This window comes from Microtus oregoni, unplaced genomic scaffold (assembly GCF_018167655.1).
Source record: "Microtus oregoni isolate MIOR12 unplaced genomic scaffold, Mior012 000043F_ref0000047, whole genome shotgun sequence".
Taxonomy (NCBI): Eukaryota; Metazoa; Chordata; class Mammalia; order Rodentia; family Cricetidae; genus Microtus; species Microtus oregoni.
In genome coordinates this window covers 11,525,370-11,547,172 of record NW_024543210.1, presented here as the reverse complement: position 1 = coordinate 11,547,172, position 21,803 = coordinate 11,525,370, and the positions used below count along the sequence as shown (strand labels likewise).

The 21,803-nt window shown below is 39.9% G+C and overlaps 1 protein-coding gene across 1 annotated transcript in view; it reads left to right on the top strand.

Annotated features, from left to right (window-relative positions):
- Catsperb (cation channel sperm associated auxiliary subunit beta) overlaps positions 1-18,125 on the top strand; it is a 228,535-nt gene extending 210,410 nt beyond the window's left edge. Inside the window, 5 exon segments of the mRNA XM_041633087.1 lie at positions 2,531-2,641; positions 14,260-14,395; positions 16,942-17,042; positions 17,592-17,666; positions 17,934-18,125. Coding sequence (XP_041489021.1) covers positions 2,531-2,641; positions 14,260-14,395; positions 16,942-17,042; positions 17,592-17,666; positions 17,934-18,125 — 615 coding nt within the window.
- Positions 18,126-21,803: the final 3,678 nt, after the last annotated feature.

Below are 21,803 nucleotides of genomic sequence, written 5' to 3'. Positions count from 1 at the left end.
ACCTTGAGAAATGCGGCTGAGTAATTACTGGATGATTCCTTGGCTTGCAGCATTCTAAAGGGAAAACTTGGCTTTGGCTTCACACCTGACTCTTGTCAATGAAGGCAGGGAGACAAAGCCTGAGGAAATCCCCCTTAGGCCCTCCACTGACTGAAGCCACAGAAGAGCATTCCAACAAGAGTCAGACCCAAAAAGCACACAGTGTGGCTAGTGAAGTCAATTCATGCTGCACACCTTAGACTTTAGCATTGTTCACCTCTGTTTTTCAAAGAAAGGGACCTTAAGTGTCATAGTTATGATTATGACCGGAAAAATTACATTGCTAAAAGATGCTATTTGCCGCCATGTCAAAGACTAAATGAAATTTAAAATCAGATCAGGCTTTAAAAATAAGCTTTTCAATAGCATATGCACTTGCTGCTTTATCTCCCTTAAGTATTTCCTTTTTGTCTGATGCCTCAGGGGCCACCAATTCCAGCATGCTAGGGACAAAGGCAGATGCATCTCTGTGAGGTGTCAAGTCGAGGGCTTGACAGGTCCAGCCTGGTCAAGTGAGAGAATTTCCTTTTGTAAATAAAAGGTTAAGGGTGTTTGTGAGGTTCATTATTCAATTTTTCAGGGTGAGAATGCCATGCTATTGTAGTTCAACTCAAAGGCCACATGAATTTGGCCCTAGGCACACCCGGTCCTCTTGTTTCAATATTCTGGTGTGACAGATCACTCAGAAAAAGGATTATTGTCTTTGTACAAAATCCCTATATATTTGATTTTTTTCATATTTGTTGAAGTTCTTGGCTATAAGCCAAAGAGAAATACAGATTAGGTTCTGGGCTGAGGGTCTTCCCCTTCACTGGTCCCCTTATAATCTCTGTTTCTGCATCGTTCTTCCACATGACTGTCCCCAGCTTACTCTGTCCTAGCCATGGTGGCCTCCTCTCTGTTTCTCTGATATACGTCACCCCAGGCCTTTGCAGCTGCAGAAGAGCCTTTCATCTTCTGTCAGACCTCACCTCACAGTCCCCTTTGTCAGGCTTTGGCTTTAATGCTCTGCTTAAAGTGAGGCCTTCCCTGACCAGTCCATGTAGAATGATAACCCCAGCTCCGCCATCCCTGATTTTCTATTTCTTCCTGTTTTCTCCATATCGTGTATTACTATTCTAGACATTTTACTCCTTTGTTTTATTTTTGTGTCTCTCTGACACCACAAGGAAGTAAGCCCATAAAACAAGACTTATTTCTTTTTGATTTGCTTTATTTTCCTGTTATTGATGGTCAAGGCAAAGTCTTGGACATGCCAGCCAAGGGTTGTGTTTGTTTTTGACTTATTTTTATGATATCCCCAGTAGTCCAATGAATATCAGACAAAGGAGTGTTCAGAAATTGTTGAACAAATATATCATGATGGTACACACACATACACACATACACATGTGCGCGTGCACACACACACACACACACACACACACACACACACACACACACGTAATTTCTGCAGTTCAAGAGCCAAAGTCAGAAATGTCAGGAGGTTGACGTCAGCCTGAGTGATAATGCCAGTCTGAGGCTTCTTTTTGTTTCAGAGATAGACACTGTTTGAAAAAAAAAAAAAACAAGAGTTGAACAAACTAATAATATACATTGCATGCATGCATGGATACACACAGAATATCCAGAGGTTAACACACCTCTTGCAGAATCTTGGATTTAAGGGCAAGAAATTCTGCTCCAACAGTGAATCACTAAGACACTGAGTTTTCCAACTCCATTTTCTCCCAAAGATAAAACCTGTTTTATCACTATAATCATTGCATGTATATTCTTACTTTCCTGGAGTTCCCCTCCACACGATTTCCCTGGGTGCTAAGTTGGAAATATGTATAATTCATACCAAGTAATTAAGAGTGAAATCTGACCCTTGGTTTATTTTGTTTTGTGTTGTCGAACAAGGTCTTGCTTTATAGTCCAGGCTGGCTCAAACTTGCAATGTAGCACAGGCTGACTTGGTACTTCTGATCAAAGTGCCGAGTCGAAGTGCTGAGTGTACTGACATGTGTCAGCACAGCTACCCATGAAGAAGGTTTGTAATGCAAGTTTTGGGGATGTGACCATTGTCCACATCAGCACGCAGTGTTATCAGACACTGTCAGCATTCTCTAAGTGACTGCCCATACATGCATGATACCTGGTGCTTCATGGGCTTTCAGTCTAGTCAGAGGAACTGCTATGAAATGACGTCACAGAAAGGACGTTGTGTCTTTTGTGCAGTGTTTCTGAGCAGGATGTCGATGAGTAAACTGAAAGAATTTTTGTTAGGTTACAATGCAGAAATATTGTTGCATTACTACTTTGATAATCCCTCCTGGGCAAGCACTGTGTACAGATCTCCACACTCACAGCCTCTTATTGTATCATTAGCGAATTTTCTTCTTTTCTTGAAATTTTATTATTCAGATTGTAAATATTTCCTAAGCACTTAATTTGGAAAAACTACAAATGATGAAAACAGGTCACCCTTTGTTACTTCTGCCTACAGGAAACTGGTAAATACAAACAGTGTGCTAACGCTACCAATCGGGAAATGTGCAACTGCTCAGAGGAACATAAGCTTTCCGATTTTCTTGATGTTTCAGATTGCAAAGAAAAGGTAAGATAAATTTTTTAAAAATATTTATTTGTTTATTTATTTATTTATTTATTATGTATACAATATTCTGTCTGTGTGTATGCCTGCTGGCCAGAAGAGGGCACCAGACCTCATTATAGATGGTTGTGAGCCACCATGTGGTTGCTGGGAATTGAATTCAGGACCTTTGGAAGAGCAGGCAATGCTCTTAATCACTGAGCCCTCTCTCCAGCCCAGGTACGATAATTTGTAATTACCTGATGATGACGTGTTTCCTATTCCCATGATTGGAAAGGTGCCTTTTAGTTAGACATGAAAACACAGACATGGGGGTTAGAGGCAGAGCTGAGTGGGTAAGAGTACTTGATGCTTTGGCTGAGGACCCAGGTTCAATTTCCAGAACCCAAGGCAGCTCACAAACTTCTATAACTCTAGTTCTTGAAGATCTGTTGCCTTCTTCTGGCTTCCACAGGCACTGTATGGATTCAATTTAGAGACAGACATGCAGGCAAAAACCTGTATACATTAAAACATATCCTTAAAATAATAATAATTAAATCTCACAAGTGGAAATAATGCCTATTATGACTTAGAACTAAATATGACATAGCTAAAAGTATTGGACTTTTGTACCTACAGGAATTAAGTAGACTTAATCCTGAGTAAAACAAATACCTGCCCTGACTTCTCCATTGCATGCAATGCATATAAAAATACATATGTAGACACACATGTCTATGTGACAACGATGTATAACTAATGAAGCACAATACCATATAATGGTGAAATCTGGTTCATTACAAAGTTTTACAGCTAGTATGTCCATGTTCTTGAGCATAAAGTTTAAAGTCTTTGTAATCCAGAGTTCAGTCCGGCAGTAGTCACAAATAATGACAATATAAGAGATCTGCGGTGCTAACTCAAGAGGACAGAGTGCTTCCTACCCACGCTTGGAAACAACAGTTAAGATCCTCAGCACCTATAGAAAACTGAATGCATTTGTTGACTCACCTGTGATGCTAGTACTTGACAGACTGAAGTAGGTGATCTCCAGGCTAGACAGCTAGCTAGATGAGCCAAAGTGGTAAACTCTGGGGTCAGCAAGAGACCCCACCTAAGCAAATAAAGTAGTAAGTGATCAAGGAAGACACACAAAGGACATATGCTCCTTCATACCCTTGAATGCATACAATATGCACACCTACATGAACAAACACCACACATGAGCAAATATGCAAAAAAGGCAGTATAATTGGTTAGTTAAGCAAATAAGTTCTGGGGCCTGAGAGATGGTTCTGTGGATAAAAGCACTCACTCTAAAAGGAAAAGGACATGAGTTTTAACACCCGCCTTCATGCAATTGCTGGGCATGGCCACATGTCTCTGCAATCCCGGTGTTCAGGCATTAGAGATACATGGATCCAGTGAGCTCACTGATTATTTTTCTTTTTTTTTTATTTTTCATTTTATTGAGAAAAAAAATTTCCGCCTCCTCCCGGCCTCCCACTCCTCTCCCCCTCCCCCCACTCCTCTCCCCCTCCCTCTCCAGTCTAAAGAGCAGTCAGGGTTCCCTGCCCTGGGGAAAGTCCAAAGTCCTCCCCCCTAAATCCTGGTCTAGGAAGGAGAACATCCAAACTGGCTAGGCTCCCACAAAGCCAGAACATGAAGTAGGATCAAAACCCAGTGCCATTGTCCTTGGCTTCTCAGCAGACCTCATTGTCCGCCATATTCAGAGAGTCCGGTTTTATCCCCTGCTTTTTCAGTCACAGTCCAGCTGGCCTTGGTGAGCTCCAATAGATCAGCCCCACTGTCTCCATGGGTGGGTGCACCCCTTGTGGTCCTGACTTCTTTGCTCATGTTCTTCCTCCTTCTGTTCCTCATTGGGGCTTTGGGAACTCAGTCCAGTGCTCCAGTGTGGGTCTCTGTCTCTATCTCCATCCATCGCCAGATGAAGGTTCTATGGTGATATGCAAAATATTCATCAGTATGGCTATAGGATAGGATCATTTCAGGTTCCCTATCCTCATCTGCCCCCAGGAATTAACTGGGGACCTCGGCTTGGGCACCTGGAAGCCCCTCTAGGTCCAAGTCTCTTGCCAACCCTAAGATGACTCCCTTAATTAAGATATGTGCTTCCCTGCTCCCCTATCCAACCTTCCTTTATCCCAATAATCCCGTTGCCCCAAGTTCTCCCCATCCTACCCTTCTCACTTTTCTCTCCCCATCTCCCCTTACCCCCCTCCCACCCCACCCTTAAGATCCCGATTTTTGCCTGGCAATCTTGTCTACTTCCCATACCCAGGAGGATAGCTATATGTTTTTCTTTGGGTTCACCTTCTTATCTAGCTTCTTTAGGATAACAATTTATAGACTCACTGACCTTTATTTATGGCTAGAACCAAATTATGAGTGAGTATATCCCTTGTTCATCTTTTTGGGTCTGGGTTACCTCACTCAGGATACTATTTTCTATTTCCATCCACTTGCATGCAAAATTTGAGAAGTCATTGTTTTTTACCGCTGAGTAGTACTCTAATGTGTATATATTCCACACTTTCTTCATCCATTCTTCCATTGAAGGACATCTAGGTTGTTTCCAGGATCTGGCTATTACAAATAATGCTGCTATGAACATAGTTGAACAAATGCCCTTGTCATATGATCGGTCATCTCTTGGGTATATTCCCAAGAGTGGTATTGCTGGGTTCAGGGGTAGGTTGATCCTGAATTTCCTGAGAAACCGAAACACTGCTTTGCAAAGTGGTTGCACAAGATTGCATTCCCACAAGCAATGGATGAGGGTTCCCCTTCCTCCACAGCCTCTCCAACAGAGGCTATCATTGGTGTTTTTGATTTTAGCCAATCTGACAGGTGTAAGATGATATCTCAAAGTTGTTTTGATTTACATTTCCCTGAACGCTAAGGAGATTGGGCATGACCTTAAGTGTCTTTTGGCCATTTGAACTTCTTCTGTTGAGAATTCTCTGCTCAGATCAGTGCCCCATTTTTTAATTGGGTTAATTAGCATTTTAAAGTCTAGTTTCTTGAGTTCTTTATATATATTGGAGATCAGACCTTTGTCTGTTGCAGGGTTGGTGAAGGTCTTCTCCCAGTCAGTGGGTTGCCTTTTTGTCTTAGTGACAGTGTCCTTTGCTTTACAGAAGCTTCTCAGCTTCAGTAGGTCCCATTTATTCAATGTTGCCCTTAATGTCTGTGCTACTGGGGTTGTACCTAGGAAGCGATCTCCTCTGCTCATCTGTTGTAGGATACCTCCCAATTTCTCTTCGATCAGGTTCAGTGTGTTCGCACTGATATTGAGGTCTTTGATTCATTTGGATTTGAGTTTTGGTCATGGTGATAGATATGGGTCTATTTTCGTTCTTCGACAGGTTGACATCCAATTGTGCCAGCACCATTTGTTGAAGATGCTTTCCTTCTTCCATTGTATACTTTTAGCTCCTTTATCGAAAATGAGGTGATCATAGGTATGTGGGTTAAAGTCTGGGTCTTCTATACGATTCCATTGGTCGACTTCTCTATTTTTATACCAATACCAAGCTGTTTCCAATACTGTAGCTCTGTAGTAGAATTTGAAGTCAGGGATGGTAATGCCTCCAGAAGATCCATTATTGTATAGGATTGTTTTGGCTATCCTGGGTTTTTTGTTTTTCCATATAAAGTTGATTATTGTCCTCTCAAGATCTGTGAAGAATTTTGATGGGACCTTGACGGGGATTGCATTGAATCTATAAATTGCCTTTGGTAGTATTGCCATTTTTACTATGTTGATCCTCCCAATCCAAGAGCAAGGGAGATCCTTCCATTTTCTGGTATACTCCTCAGTTTCTTTCTTCAATTCCTTAAAGTTCTTGTCAAATAGATCTTTCACTTCCTTGGTTAGAGTTACCCCAAGATATTTTATGCTCTTTGTGGCTATCGTGAAAGGTGAAGCTTCTCTGATTTCCCTCTCTGCTTCCCTATCCTTTGTGTATAAGAGGGCGACTGATTTTTTGGAGTTGATCTTGTGTCCTGCCACATTACTAAAGGTGTTTATCAGCTGTAAAAGTTCTTTGGTGGAGTTTTTGGGGTCGCTTATGTACACTATCATATCATCTGCAAATAACGAAAGTTTCACTTCTTCCTTTCCAATTCGAATCCCCTTGATCCCCTTATGTTGTCTTATTGCTATTGCTAGAACTTGAAGCACTATATTGAAGAGGTATGGCGAGAGTGGACAGCCTTGCTGTGTTCCTGATTTTAGTGGGATGGCTTTGAGTTTCTCTCCGTTTAATTTGATGTTAGCTGTCGGTTTGCTGTAAATAGCTTTTAATATATTTAGGTATGACCCTTGTATCCCTAATCTCTCCAATACTTTTATCATAAAGGGATGTTGAATTTTTTCAAAAGCTTTTTCAGCATCTAATGAAATGATCATATGTTTTTTTTCTTTCAGTTTATTTACATGATGGATTACATTGATAGATTTTTGTATGTTGAACCAGCCCTACATCTCTGGGAAGAAGCCTACTTGATCATAATGGATAATTTTTCTAATGTGTTCTTGGATCCGGTTTGCCAGTATTTTGTTGAGGATTTTTGCATCGATGTTAAAGAGTGAGATTGGCCTGTAATTCTCTTTCTTGGTTGAGTCTTTGTGTGGTTTTGGTATCAGAGTAACTGTAGCTTCATAAAAGGAATTTGGCAATGCCTCTTCTGTTTCTATATGTGAAATACATTAAGGAGTATAGTTATAAGCTCTTCTTGGAAGTTCTGGTAGAATTCTGCATTGAAACCATCTGTTCCTGGGCTTTTTTTTTTTTTGGTAGGGAGGTTTTTGATAATAGCTTCTAATTCTTCGCGACCAACAGGTCTATTTAGATTGTTCACCCGGTTCTGGTTTAACTTTGGTATATGGTATTTATCTAAAAAAGTGTCCATTTCTTTTACATTTTCCAGTTTTGTGGCATACAGGCTTTTGTATTAAGATCTAATGATTCTCTGGATTTCCTCTGTGTCTGTGGTTATGTCCCCCTTTTCATTTCTGATCTTATTTATTTGCAAATTCTCTCTCTGCCATTTGATTAGTTTGGATAGGGGTTTGTCAATCTTGTTGATTTTCTCCAGGAACCAGCTTTTTGTTTCATTGATTCTTTGGATTGTTTTCTGTGTTTCTACTTTGTTGATTTCAGCCCTCAGTTTGATTATTTCCAGTCTTCTACTCCTCCTAGGTGAGTCTGCTTCTTTTTTTTCTAGAGCTTTCAGGTGGGCTGTTAAGTCTCCAATGTGAGCTTTCTCTGTTTTCTTTAACTGGGCACTTAGTGCTATGAACTTTCCTCTCAGGACTGCTTTCATAGTGTCCCATAAGTTTGAGTATGTTGTTTCTTTATTTTCATTGAATTCAAGGAAGACTTTAATTTCTTTCTTTATTTCTTCCTTAATCTAGGTATGGTTCAGTAGTTGACTGTTCAGTTTCCATGAATTTGTATGCTTTCTGGGGGTAGCATTGTTGTTGAATTCTAACTTCAATCCACGGTGATCTGATAAGACATAGGTGGTTACTAATATTTTTTTGTAACTGTGGATGTTTGCTTTGTTACCGACTATGTGGTCGATTTTCGAGAAGGTTCCATGAGCTGCAGAGAAGAAGGTATATTCTCTCCTATTAGGGTGGAATGTTCTATAGATGTCTGTTAAGTCCATTTGCGTCATTACCTCCATTAGTTCTCTTATTTCTGTTAGGTTTCTGTCTGATTGACCTGTCCATTGGTGAGAGAGGAGTGTTGAAGTCTCCTACTATTAGCGTGTGTGGTTTCATGGCTGCCTTGAGTTTTAGCAATGTTTCTTTTATGTATGTGGGTGCTTTCATATTAGGGGCATAGATATTCAGGATTGAGACTTCATTCTGCTGAACTATTCCTGTTATGCCCCTCTCCATCTCTTCTGATTGATTTAAGTTTGAAGTCAACTTTGTTAGAGATTAGTATGGCCACACCTGCTTGTTTCTTAGGTCCATTTGCTTGATAAGCCTTTTCCCAGCCCTTTACTCTGAGTAGGTGTCTGTCTTTGTGGTTGAGGTGTGTTTCTTGTAATCAGCAGAATGTTGGATCCTGTTTTCTTATCCAGTCTCTTTGCCTGTGCCTTTTTATAGGTGAGTTGAGTCCATTCACATTAAGTGATATTAATGACCAGTGGTTGTTCACTCCGGTCATGTTTTTAGTCATAGAGTTTGTGTGTTTTCCTTCTTTGATTTGTGTTGGTGAAGGGTCTCTCGATGTCTTAGTTATTGTGGTCATTGTTGGACTCCTTGGTTTGTGATTTTCCTTCTATTACTTTGTGTAAGTCTGGATTTGTGGCTGCGTATTGTTTAAATTTGTTTTTATCCTGGAAGATTTTGTTTTCTCCATTTATAGTGAACGAAAACGTGGCTTGGTACGGTAGTCTGGGCTTGCATCCATGATCTCTTATTTTCTGCAGTACATCTATCCAGGACCTTCTGGCTTTCATGGTTCCCATGGTGAAGTCACGTGTAAGTCTGATAGGTTTACCTTTATAAGTAACTTGGCCTTTTTCCTTTGCGGCTCTGAATATTCTTTCTTTCTTTCTTTCTTTCTTTCTTTCTTTCTTTCTTTCTTTTTGGTCCAGTCTATTTGCTGTTCTGTATGCTTCTTGAACCTTCAAAGAAATATCTTTCTTTTGGTTGGGAAAATTTTCTTCTATAATTTTATTAAATATATTTTCTGGACCGTTGAGCTGCACTTCTTCTTCTTCCTCTACCCTATTATTCTTAGGTTTGGTCTTTTTATTGTGTCCCAGATTTCCTGAATGTTTTGTGATGAGAGCTTGTTGAACTTGCTGTTTTCTTTGATCAGTGTGTTTATTTTCTCTATGGTATCTTCAGAATCTGAGATTCTTCAATCTCTTGTATTCTGCTGGTTATGCTTGTTTCTGTAGACTCTGTTTGTTTACTTAAATTTTCCATGTCCAGCCGTCCCTCTGTTTGTGTTTTCTTCTTTACCTCCATTTCAGTTTTAAAGTCTTGAACTGTTTCCATTATCTGTTTGATTGTTTTTCCTTGGTTTTCTAGGGTATCATTCAGTGATTTATTCAATTCTTTAAACTTTCTGTTATATTTCTCATCCATTTCAATAAGGGCGTTCTTTACATGCTGTTTAAGAGCGTCAATCACTTTCATGAAGTCAATTTTTTCTACTTCTTCTTGATTAAGGTGTTCATGTCCTCCTGTTGTGAGGTCGCTGGTTTCTGGTGGTTTCATGTTGCTTTTTTGATTGTTGTGTGAATTCTTGCATTGGCGCCTGACCATCTCTTCCTCCAAATGCTCCCCTATGGATCTTCTTTTACAGGATCAGGTCTCCTTGCCTACTGATGTACCTTCCCAGTGATGGCTCCCCCCAGTGATGGCTCTCCTCGTGCCGAGATCAGATCTCTGTGCCCAATGATGGCTCTCCCCAATGCTGGCTCTCCTGGCGCCGAGATCAGGTCTCCGTCTATACATTACATTTTTAAATGAGCTGCACAAACATAATACCTTAATCAAGAGAAGAAATATACATATAAAAAATTTGACCTTAAATCTATATCAATAGATCAAGATCCATACCAATGCAAAGTATTCATCTCTATAGCATATCCCACTTTAAATGTAAACAAACATTTATAAACAATACTTGAGAATTTGGGCACAATTCTCTCCAAATGGCTTCCTGTTTTTTGTTGGGTGAAGTAATTTTAGATGTTCATGGAGACCTTTTAGGGGGTCTTGTCCCATTGAACCATATTAGTCTGGAAGGAATCCACAAGATCTCATCTTCTGTGGAAACAAAAGCAGAACCTCTTTTCGAAAGCAACATATCCTTAGACCCAAATTTTGAAGTCAAGATACTTTTAAAATACATATGTTGGTTTAGCTTAGCAGCCCCCAGAATCAAATATATCTCTATAGTCAAAAGATTCATAGAAAACATGATAATATACATAATCTGGACTCTATGTAATATTCCCTCTTTATATGGCTTATTTTTCTTATTCTATTTACTTTTTCTATAAGTAAAATATTCATTTTATTATCTTCTTTAATCTATGACTGTCTATACTCTGTCTCTTTACGTCTTTTATTATTAAAAACTATTTACTTTTATTGCTGTATATACTCTTTTTCTTCTCTCTCCCAAGCCTATGTATATTTTTGTGTCTCGTTTAGGGATCTTTTATGTCTGAATCTGTCTTATTTTGTATCTGTAATCCTTTTCTGATGGCAAGAACTTCTTAAAATGTGAAGCATGGATAAGGAAAATGTACATTTATACAATGGAGTACTACACAGTTAGTAGTAGTAACTACTACTAACTATATCTTGAATTTTGCAGGCAAATGGATGGAGCTAGACATCATTTTGAGTGAGGTAATCCAGACGCAGAAAGACAATTATCACATATACTCACTCACAAGTGGCTTTTAAGCATAAAGCAAAGAAAACCAGCCCAAAAATCATAATCCCAGAGAGCCTAGACAACAATGAGCACCCTAAGAGAGACATACATGTAAGATCTTATCTACATGGTTAGTAGAAAAAAACAAGATCCCCTGAGTAAATTGGGAGCATCAGGACCTTGGGAGAGGATTGAAGGGGAGGGGACAGATAGGGTGGGGATCAGAGAAAACTGTAGAGCTAAATAAAAATCAATAAAAGAAATGTGAAGCGGTGTGCCTAGGATTAAGGCTGCTTTGCCTTTTGAATTCACCCAGTACAACATGGCAGAGGTCTGTTCAGGACCAGCACTGTGAGCCATGCTCACAGCCCCATTTCCAGGCACACAGTGGGTCTATGTTGCCATTAAGCAAGTTGTAGCACTCGGCTAACTAATCCCATTTAAGTGCTCAGCCTCCTGAAAAAGTCAGGGCTGTTCATTCAACTAGCACAAACCAGGAATCTGCCATTTTGAACCACACAGGTTTTTTTTTTTGCCACTAATACTGAATTAGAAATACCTCTCTTAAAGGAGCCATGGTACCCCTGCTTGCTGCCAGCAAACATAGCACTTCTTGGAAAAAAAAATTATAGCTACCAAGAAGCTGTGCTTGGCTCCCATTTTTGTGCATCTAGAAATCCTCTCTCTCTCTTTTTTTTTAAAAATCATTTTTACGTCTTATGTGGATTCATGCTCCAGATGGTGGGTGCCATTCTGTTGATGGTGGCCGCTTGTTTGTTTCTTGGCCACCCAGACCCAAAATAGTCACACCGAAACTATACTAATTACAATACTGTTTGGCCAATAGCTTAAGCTTATTTCTAGCTAGCTCTTACACCTTAAATTAATCATTTCTATTATTCTGTGCATCACCACAAGGTCAGGCATAGCAGCAAGGTCCCAGAGAGCTCCCACAGGAGGCGTTCTCCCTTAGTGGTAACATGGCATCTCTGTGACTTCACCTACTCCTTCCTTCTCTATATGCTTGGAATTCCTGCCTTGCCCTATTCTGTGCTGCAATAGACTGAAACAGATTCTTTGTTAACCAGTGGTATTCACAACATACAGAGGGGAAACCCATATCATGGATCTCTACATCTGCTTCCATTAGTTACCAGATAAAGGCTCTCTGATGACAATTAGGGGCTTACCAGTCTGATTACATTAGATGGCCAGTTCAGGCACCCTATCCACTATTGTTAGGAGTCTTATCTTGGATCATCCTTGTAGATTCCTTGGAGTTTACCTGGCACCAGGCTTCTCCCTAACCCTGAAATGTCCCCTGCATCAAGACATCTCTTTCTTTACTCTCCTTCTCTGTCCCAATGCCAAACAACTCCCACACCCAGCCCACTCAACTAAGTTCCCATCCTCCTGTCCCCTCAACCCTGCTCTAGTTTACCCTGGAGATCTCTTCTATTTTCCCTTACTAGGGAAATCCATTTGTCCCTCTTTAGTACCTGCTTGTTATCTAGACTCTCTGAGGCTATGGATTGTAGGTCAGTTATCCTATATTTCACTCCTAATATCCACTTATGAGTGAGTACATACCATGCTTGTTTTTCCGGGTCTGGATTTTCTCACTCAGAATGACTTTCTAGTTCCATCGATTTGCCTGCAAATTTCATGAGGTCATTGGGTTTTTTTTTGTTGTTCTTTTGTTTTGTTTTGAAACTGAGTAGTACTCCATTGTGGAAATGCGCCACATTTATACAAAACAATAAGACTCTGTGTATGCTTTATTTGGTAGTTCTGTGATAGGTTCCCCCCAAAAGCCAAAAGAGTAAAATAACCAAAAACAAACATTCTGAGAAATAAAAACATCCTATTTATAGTATCTGATGATAGAAAGTGTTGGAGGGAGGGAAGAAGGAAGGAACAAAACCTAAACCTCTTAATTAAAATTTTTTAAGACAATGAAGAACGGTACTGAAGAAGGCACTAGAGGATGGAAGAGCCTCCCATGCTCATGAACCAATGCAAGCAATGCTGTGAAATGGCTGTCTCACCCAAAGCAATCTACACATTCAATGCAATCCCCATCAGAATTCCAGTGCCATTCTTTACATGAGCAGGAAAGCAATCCCCAAATCCACAGGGAAGGTCAAACACTCTTGAATAGACAAAGGCATCTTAAGCAAAGTAGTGATGGAAAGATTACAATGCCTGATCTCAATTTATAGTAAAGCCAGTACTGAGGAGATGGCTCATAGGAGGGAGATCTGTTGCATTTGTCACCAGGTTAGACATTCTCGTTCAGTCTCTGGGATCCATATGGTAGAAGGAAAGAATTTTCTTCTCCAAGTGGTCCTCTGACCTTCATGTGCACTCTGTGACACAGGAGCGTGTGGACACATAGACACACATGCAAACACACAAAATTAATAAGAAGAATAAAATACTAATAAGTTAGTTTAACTTAATGTTTTTAAGACTGCCATGTGGCCCAGCTGTACCACTCGTGGATATACACCCAAAGAACTCAGTCACTATACAACCAGAGATGCATGCACATACATGCTTATTACTGCAGTGCTCTCAATAACTAAGAAGGGAATCCATTCTGAATGTCATCGACACATGGACAAACAATATGCAGTGCAAGTGGACTTTTCACCACAAAGAAGCATTGAATCATGGCATTGCAGGAAGATGGATAGTACTGGAGATTGTTATATTAAGTGAGATAAGTCATGATCACAAGAGAAGTGCTATGTTTTTCCCCATACAAAGACTCTACACTTAATTGGGAGAGTAGAAAGTAGAAAATGGACCTCACCAGAGGAGGAAGATATCTTAACTGGGTGCACAGTCAAGAGAATTTATCTGACATAAAGACAGAAGGGAGGTCTATCTGGGGAAAAGTGGACCGGCAAGAGGAATGCAAAAAACAAAACAAATCAAGAATATATATCACTTACTAACCTTAAACATTGTTTCTAAATCTTCTGAATCTCATTACCATGTTTGCTTCTGTGGAATTTGTATGAATTTTGTTGCGGTAAACTGTTTTCATGTCTCAAAGGCAAAGCCCCTAAGAAGCACTCCACTTGGAATAGCCAAGGTTCTGTGAAAATGTCATTCATTTCTTGACCAGGAATGATAGTATTGAACTTTCCACACTTACATGCATTCATAGAATTTGCATTTTAGGTTCGCCGTTTCAAGTTTCCAGTCACACAGTTACCAGTTGTTTTGGAAATTAATGATGAAGAAAAAAAATTCCTCGCGGGACCTCCATATTTGGTTACCATAACTGAACTGAATAAGAGGCAAAACTGGCAAATAAGTATGTGTTCTGTCTTCTGTCTGTATCTACAAGCCATTCTATTATTGCTGTTTTGCTTAATGAGTGCATTACAAAGCTTGTTCACTGAAATAAACTGGAGTATTTCAGAAGAGGATTTGAATCATTGGCTTGTTCACGTTTACCTCTGTCATGTCCTCTTATGTTCTCATCACTTCCAGTAACCTGGGATTCAATGGTATACTGCCAGTAGTTTTTAGATTTGAACTTCAGGAGCTCAGTGGTTAAAAGAGTATACTGCTCTCTCAGAGGACCCATGTCAACTAGTTCATATAACTGTAACTTGAGCTTCAGGGATCCCTATGACTGTGTTTCTGCAGGGGCCTGTATATACCCACATGCAAACATAATTATAAATAAATCTTTAACACATACTATAGCATGGAAACATATCTGAGAGTCTTGTTGTAGATTAGTAGCAAAAATTAAGTTTGTGCTGTGTTCCAGTTGAGTTTCTTTACTATTTACTATGAGAGCAGCTAACTAAATATTCTAGGTGTTGCTGGATATTCTAAACATACGTATTTAATTATCTAAGGAAGTTTTGTGAAGATTTATTTAATTGAATGTGGTAGTATACAGTGGTAATCCCAGTACCTGCTATGTAGAGGAAAGAGTTTAAGGTCAGTTTTACTTCTATAGCGAGATGGGACCAGCCTGGGTTATGTGACATTGTCCCAAAAAGAAGGAAGAAAGAAAAGAAAGAGAGTGCGGATTTTATGGTAAAAGAGCCCCAAAGAGACAAATATATTTTACAATACAAAAGGAAATATTCTTAAATTCAGTTTTACCTCAAAGATACAACTTTCACTTGCATATTTTGTGTTTATTTATGTGTAAATATTTTCAGGTACTAGATAGATAAATGGATAGATGATAGATAGGTAGATAGATAGATAGATGATAGATAGATAAATGGATAGATGGTAGATAGATAGATAGATAGATAGATAGATAGATAGATAGATAGACAGACATATAAGGGCTGGGGCTGGAATTCAGTGGTAGAATGTTTGAAGCCTTAGGTTCAATTCCCAGGGTTGCCCCACAATAAGACAGGAAGATAGACTGACCTATTGGTGAAGACAATTGAAACCTTGATTAGTCGTCATTCTATCACTCTGTTTGCAGACAACTGGTAGTCAGTGAGTCTAACTCTCACAAATTTACTTTTTTATTGCTTTTCTATTTAATGTTTTTCTTTCTTTTTCCCAGTCTGATCACAGATTCCTCTCATACCCTCTTTTCTTCCTGATCCCTCCCCAAAACCTCCCCTCTTGCTCCCACCACCCATTCTCTCTCCTTTCTTATTCAGAAAGGTTACCCTACCAAATTGAATGCCCTCTTGAAGTCCAGGAAAGAAAGTAAAGCTCCCATTTTCCATGATTAATATTCCCAGTTTCTGTGGTATCCTGGTGGGTCTTACTAGGTTTGGAGAATTGACTTTGAAATATGGAAGCATTTTATAAGCCGACTCAAACCCTTTAAGTTCACATGGTGAGAGCATTCCCAATAGAAGGAGCTTAGGAGACAACAAGCTTGAGTTACTTTCCTTAGCTCCTCTCACCATTGCTCCACTAGAGTTCTAACACCTATACTGGTTCACTTGTTTAAAAAAATGACAAGATAGGTGGGAAGAGCTGCTTCCTTCTCCTGCAGAACCCATAAGGGATCCTATTGTGCAACTCTACTGCTGTTTTGGGAAAATCATTTGCCTTCCACTATGAAAACTATAAAACCATGATATGCCAGGATTGGTTTCTCATGAGTCAGAGTCTAGAAAGAACTCAAACTGCAGCAAGGTGGTCAGACACTCTCTCCCTGAGGAGGATATTGGGGGCAGTGTGAGGCAGTTAGTTAGTCTACTTCCCCATGAAGAGAAAGGAGGTTGTAGTTTGGCTTTAGAGGGTTTCTCTAGTGTGAAGAAGGCACTAGGATTCAATACCCAGTACCAGAATTTTTAAAATTACTTTTTGATGAATATGAGTGTTTTGCCTAGGTGTTTGTGCATCACGCGCATGCCTGTTGCCCTCAGAGGCCAGGGGAGGCAATCAGATCCCAGAACTGGAGTTACAGATGATTGTTAGCTGCCATATGACAGCTGGGAATAAAGCCCAGGTCCTCTACAAGAGCAGACAATGCTTGTAATCACTCAATCCACTCTTCAGTCCACAAGTATATGATAATTTTTAGAAATAAAAATAGGCAATTCTCCCTTGACCCCACATCCAGGCTAGGGTGTGTTGTATTTGATGTATGTTTGAGACGTCCATATCCATGCTCTGGGGTATGTTTTACCTTCTTCTGAGTGTCTCTTTTTCCTCTTAGCCCTTCTGCTTAAGCCTATATTAAAGTGTCTTTTGTAAAACCCAACTCTTAAGGTATTTACAATGTCAAAAATAACTAAGAGCCTGAGCTACCTTAGTAACATCACACAATAGAATCTTTCATTGCATCCTAATGTATATAACAACTTTTATGCAAAATAAAAAAATGTAAGTTTTCTAAATGTATTTTATATATTTCAGAGCACAACACTCCACTAAATGTTAGGAAAATGCAAGCTTACTTAGAGCCCATGCTTAAGACTGAAGTGTATAATCCTTTAGGGCTCAACCTAAGTATAATGGTGAGTTGACATCATTTTTCTTTTTACCATGCAGAGCTTAGAATAAGGCATGTGTGCCAGAGTCTACAGCTGGAGGATGGTGGGAAGAACAGCTTTAAAGTATATAGAAAACTTTTCTTTGTCTTTATTCCCTGATTGTCTTATTTCTAAGGGAATCTGAATGTTGAACAGGACATTAATTTGCTATTTTCTCAGAGATAGGCCAGATCAATTGACTAAAGGGAAGCAGAAGAGTTAGGGTCATAGAGATACATAAAGCCCAGGCCAATGTGAGAAACAGCGAGAGTGCAGAGGTAAGGTTAAAGCCATAGATATGAAGGCCAATTCAAAGTGTTCACCAAAGCCTGAAGGTTTTCTATTTTAGTTTCCTTCTGAAAATGAAAATGTGTCATTGAGTTCCTGTTTTAATCCCTCTTCATTTTATATGTGATGCTCATGACAGAAGCCATGGCGCTCCTTGTGAATGACATCTCTGAAAGTGGCGCCCACAGATATTGTTGTTTAAAGGAACACACACGTTGATACTGAGCTTCTGTGTTTGTTCCACAGGGCTCTGAGCTGTTTCACTTCAAGCTGTCTGTGGTTCCCGGGGTCACCTTTTGTGAGTTAGTAGAAGAACTTCAGGTATAGTAAATGCATGAAGTATGAAATGAGATAATAACTGGGAAATGACACAACTCTTGTCAGTCCAAGTTATGGAGGAAGATAAAAACATGGACAGAATTTGTGCCCCGGATAGGGCTTGGACAGGGTGTGGGTGGAAAGGATGTTTAATGTCCACAGGATTCTTGGTGGAATTTTATTGTCTGGTTAATTGTGGGGCTCATACACTGTCCAGTGTTTTCAATGACTACACCCAGAATATATATCATTTTTCCTTTTTCTTTTCAGATTTATGTTGACGAAGTTCCATTGCCTTTTCCAGGACATATACTCATTGCTGTTGCAACATCAGTAGTGATAGGGGGATTCGTTTTTATAGCATTTCTATTCCAACTGCGTAACATCCACCCACTGAGATCATTCCGGAGATATGTCAGAGGAAATACTGCAAACTCATCAAATATAAGTATCAGCTCATAAGTGAAAGTCTAGATAGTGAACAAATGATAATCATCAATTGTCTATATTTCCTAGTTTTATTGAACATGTCCACAAAATACATTTATATTTTTAAAATACACGTTAGATGCAATGTTATAGAATTATTATACTACTATAATTCTAATTACTGTTGCTCAACAGTTCTACATTCCATTTTCCAATTTTCATTAAATAAAAAATTATTTTAGCACTTGCGTGAGTTTTGTCTTTGTTCCTTTTTAAAGATTGTTTTGGAAAATATTAAATGGTCACCAACTCTCTGTGGAATGGGTGTTCCGCATCATTTAGCCTTACCTAGAGCACATTTTGTAGGGCCAGTTCTAGATAGAATAGTGGTTCCATAAAAGCGCCATTACACCATGGGGTCAGGCATGGAGAGGCTAGCCAACGTTTTCAGAGCCATGTAGGAAATAAAAAAAGAAGTCATTTAGGTCTTATAGAGAATGCCAAACCAGTTTGTGATACTAAAAAGAGGGGAAGGTGATTCCATCATAGAGGACTCAAAGAATACAGCAATCGAGCCAGGTGTTGGTTTCAAACAGGCAGCAACACAACTCCAAAGGATTTGTCTCTGTGTGCTTTTGGTGAACCTGTTCCCAGGACCCAGAAAGTGATGGCTACAGCCCGGTATCAGACCTGGCACACATGGGGGAGATTTGTGAAAGAGGACAGTGCTGTGGTTTCATTTGTGCATGGAGGAGGAACAGAAAGGACTACTCAGAAATGCCAGCCCCTCGGGGACTGTAAGCCTAAGATTAGGGGCATTTTCTTGTTTTATAATCACCCCTACTACTGAAAGTAAGATTATCATGAGTGATAAGAGATCTCAGAGCCCCAGGAGTCATGAGCACTTACTAAGCAAATAAGCTTAAGGGAATCTTGGGGCTGGAGTCATGGCACAGTGGCTTGGAGCACCTGTTGCTCTTGCAGAGGGCAGGGGTTGAATTTCAGCACCCGTGCAGTAGCTGACAACCGTCCGATTCTTCTCTATTGTACACATATCTCACCAGCTGTCTCAGCTATGTTTTCTCATCACTGTGACCTGACATAAAAAAAAAAAGTAGAAAAACGTCCTGGGGCTCACTGTTTCCTAGAGTAGTCTAGCAGGTTAGGGAAAATATGGTAGTGACATTAACTCCTATCTATGTTGGCTGAAGAACAAAGCAGCTGTTCATATCAACAGGTGTGTAACAGAAAGTTAACCAGAAGTGTGGTCTATCTATAACCTGTGTCCACCATCTATACCCTCTGTCTAAACATTTTCACTGCTCCACAAACAATAGCAGCAGATGGAGACCAAGTTATCAAACAAAGGCCTGTGAGTGAACTTTAAAACATAATTCAAATCACTGTTAAGTAGCTGAATGTTCCTGTTGGCCTCAACTATTTTGTCTTCTTTAATCACTTTTGCTAACATGCTAATTTATCTTGAAAAGTCACTTAGAACTATCTTACTACTAGATACATACCTTGTTTTTAGATCTTCCCTGAATACTTCATAATAAGTTTATTTAATTTTCTTACCTGTAATGAGGTATGGTGACATAATAATCCCTGTAATCCCAGCACTCAGAACAGTGGAGCAGAAAAAGTATGTATTCAGTGACAGCCTGGACTATATAATAAGACCCTGTCTCGAGTTCGAGGCCAGCCTGGTCAACAAGAGCTAGTTCCAGGACAGGAACCAAAAGTTACGGAGAAACCCTGTCTCGAAAAAGAAAGAAAGAAAAAAAGACCCTGTCTCCAAACTGAAAAAAGTTTTGGTTTTAAATTTTTCTTTGATCTAGTTTTTATGTCATTTTATATTCTGGTATCTGTCATTGAATACTTTCAGAATCTAAAGGTGTTGCTGCTTAAAATAAAATAGTCCCACACTGGCCCAGATTGAAGTATAATAAATGTTTATTTATTATTTAGGGGTAGGCTCACAGAAAAAGTGGTGATCAGCAGTCCTCTGGCATGGGTGGGGAACTGGGACTGAATCCAACAGCCAAAGTGGCTATGCACACTTTTACATCTGCATATATAGTACATGTGACCATGTCCAAAATGGGAAAGTATCTTAAAGGCTATAAGCTTAAGGAGTTTGCACAACATCTCCCCCTTTTGTCTAAATAAAAGAATTCTAAGCTTAACACAAAATTAATACAATAAGAACAAATACCATATATAAAAATTAGAATTACACATCCTGTTGGCCCTGGATCATTGGGCTACTGGCGGCCCTGTTTAGTTGCTGAGGAATCCCATCAGGACGGGTGAGTGTGTGCTATCCAGGGGCGGACTGTCCCGGAAGAGAGCACAAACCCCCTCCCCCAGCTCCTTCTGCAGGGCTGTCTTTCTTTCGCACGACCCAACCCCACAGCACCCCTCCCCAACCCTGCCCTGCTGTATGCTAGGACCAGTGCTCAAGTACAGTTTTAAGCTCCTAAGCTAAGGCGACCCACCCAGAGCAGTGAGTGCCTGCCTACCGGGCAGGCCTCAGGGTCCCCTGTAAGGGAGCCAGGCACCTTCAGCTCCTGCACCAGGCTTCCTGCGCGCTCCTGGATACCGCCCTCCCCCCTTGCTCCATTAATCCTGTTGGCCCTGGATCATTGGGCTACCGGCGGCCCTGTTTAGTTGCTGAGGAATCCCATCAGGACGGGTTCCTGCTTCTACACTGAAGAGATATACCCAGAGAGTCAATCACAGCAAAGACTGGATCAAGAGACCAGGCCTCTCCTGGCTCCATTTGAAGGAAGAGATGGGAAGGCGCCAATACAAGAATTCCTCCAACAACCTGAAAGGCAACATGACACCACCAGAAACCAGGGATCCCGAAATAAGAAGAATTGTACACCCTACTCCTGAAAAAATAGAAGAAATCGACTCAAAAGTGAACTATATGAAAATAATAGAGGACCTTAAACAGGAGGTGAAAAACTGCCATAAACAATTAGAGATTACAAAAAAAAAGGTAGAGGAAATGAATAAATCGCTCAAAGACACGCAAGAAAACCAAGAGAAACAAGAAAAAGCAATCAAACAGGTTAGGGAAGCGTTTCAAGACATGAAGAATGAAATGGAAGCAATGAAGAAAGCACAAACCGAGGGAAGAATGGAGATGGAAAATCTGGATAAACGAACAGGAATGACAGAGACAAGTACTAACAACAGATTACAAGAGATAGAAGAGAGAATATCAGACACTGAAGATACCATAGAGAAAATAAACACACTGATCAAAGAAAACAGCAAGTCCAACAAACTCTCATCACAAAACATTCAGGAAATTTGGGACACAATAAAAAGACCAAACCTAAGAATAATTGGAGTAGAAGAAGGAGAAGAAGTGCAGCTCAACGGTACAGAAAATATACTTAATAAAATTATAGAAGAAAACTTTCCCAACCTGAAGAAAGAGGTACCTATGAAGGTTCAAGAAGCATACAGAACACCAAATAGGCTGGATCAAAAGAAAACATCCCCTCGCCATATAATAATCAAAACACAAAATATACAGAATAAAGAAAGAATATTAAGAGCCGCAAAGGAAAAAGGTCAAGTTACTTATAAAGGTAAACCTATCAGACTTACACCTGACTTCTCTATGGAAACCATGAAAGCCAGAAGGTCCTGGATAGATGTACTGCAAAAACTAAGAGATCATGGATGCAA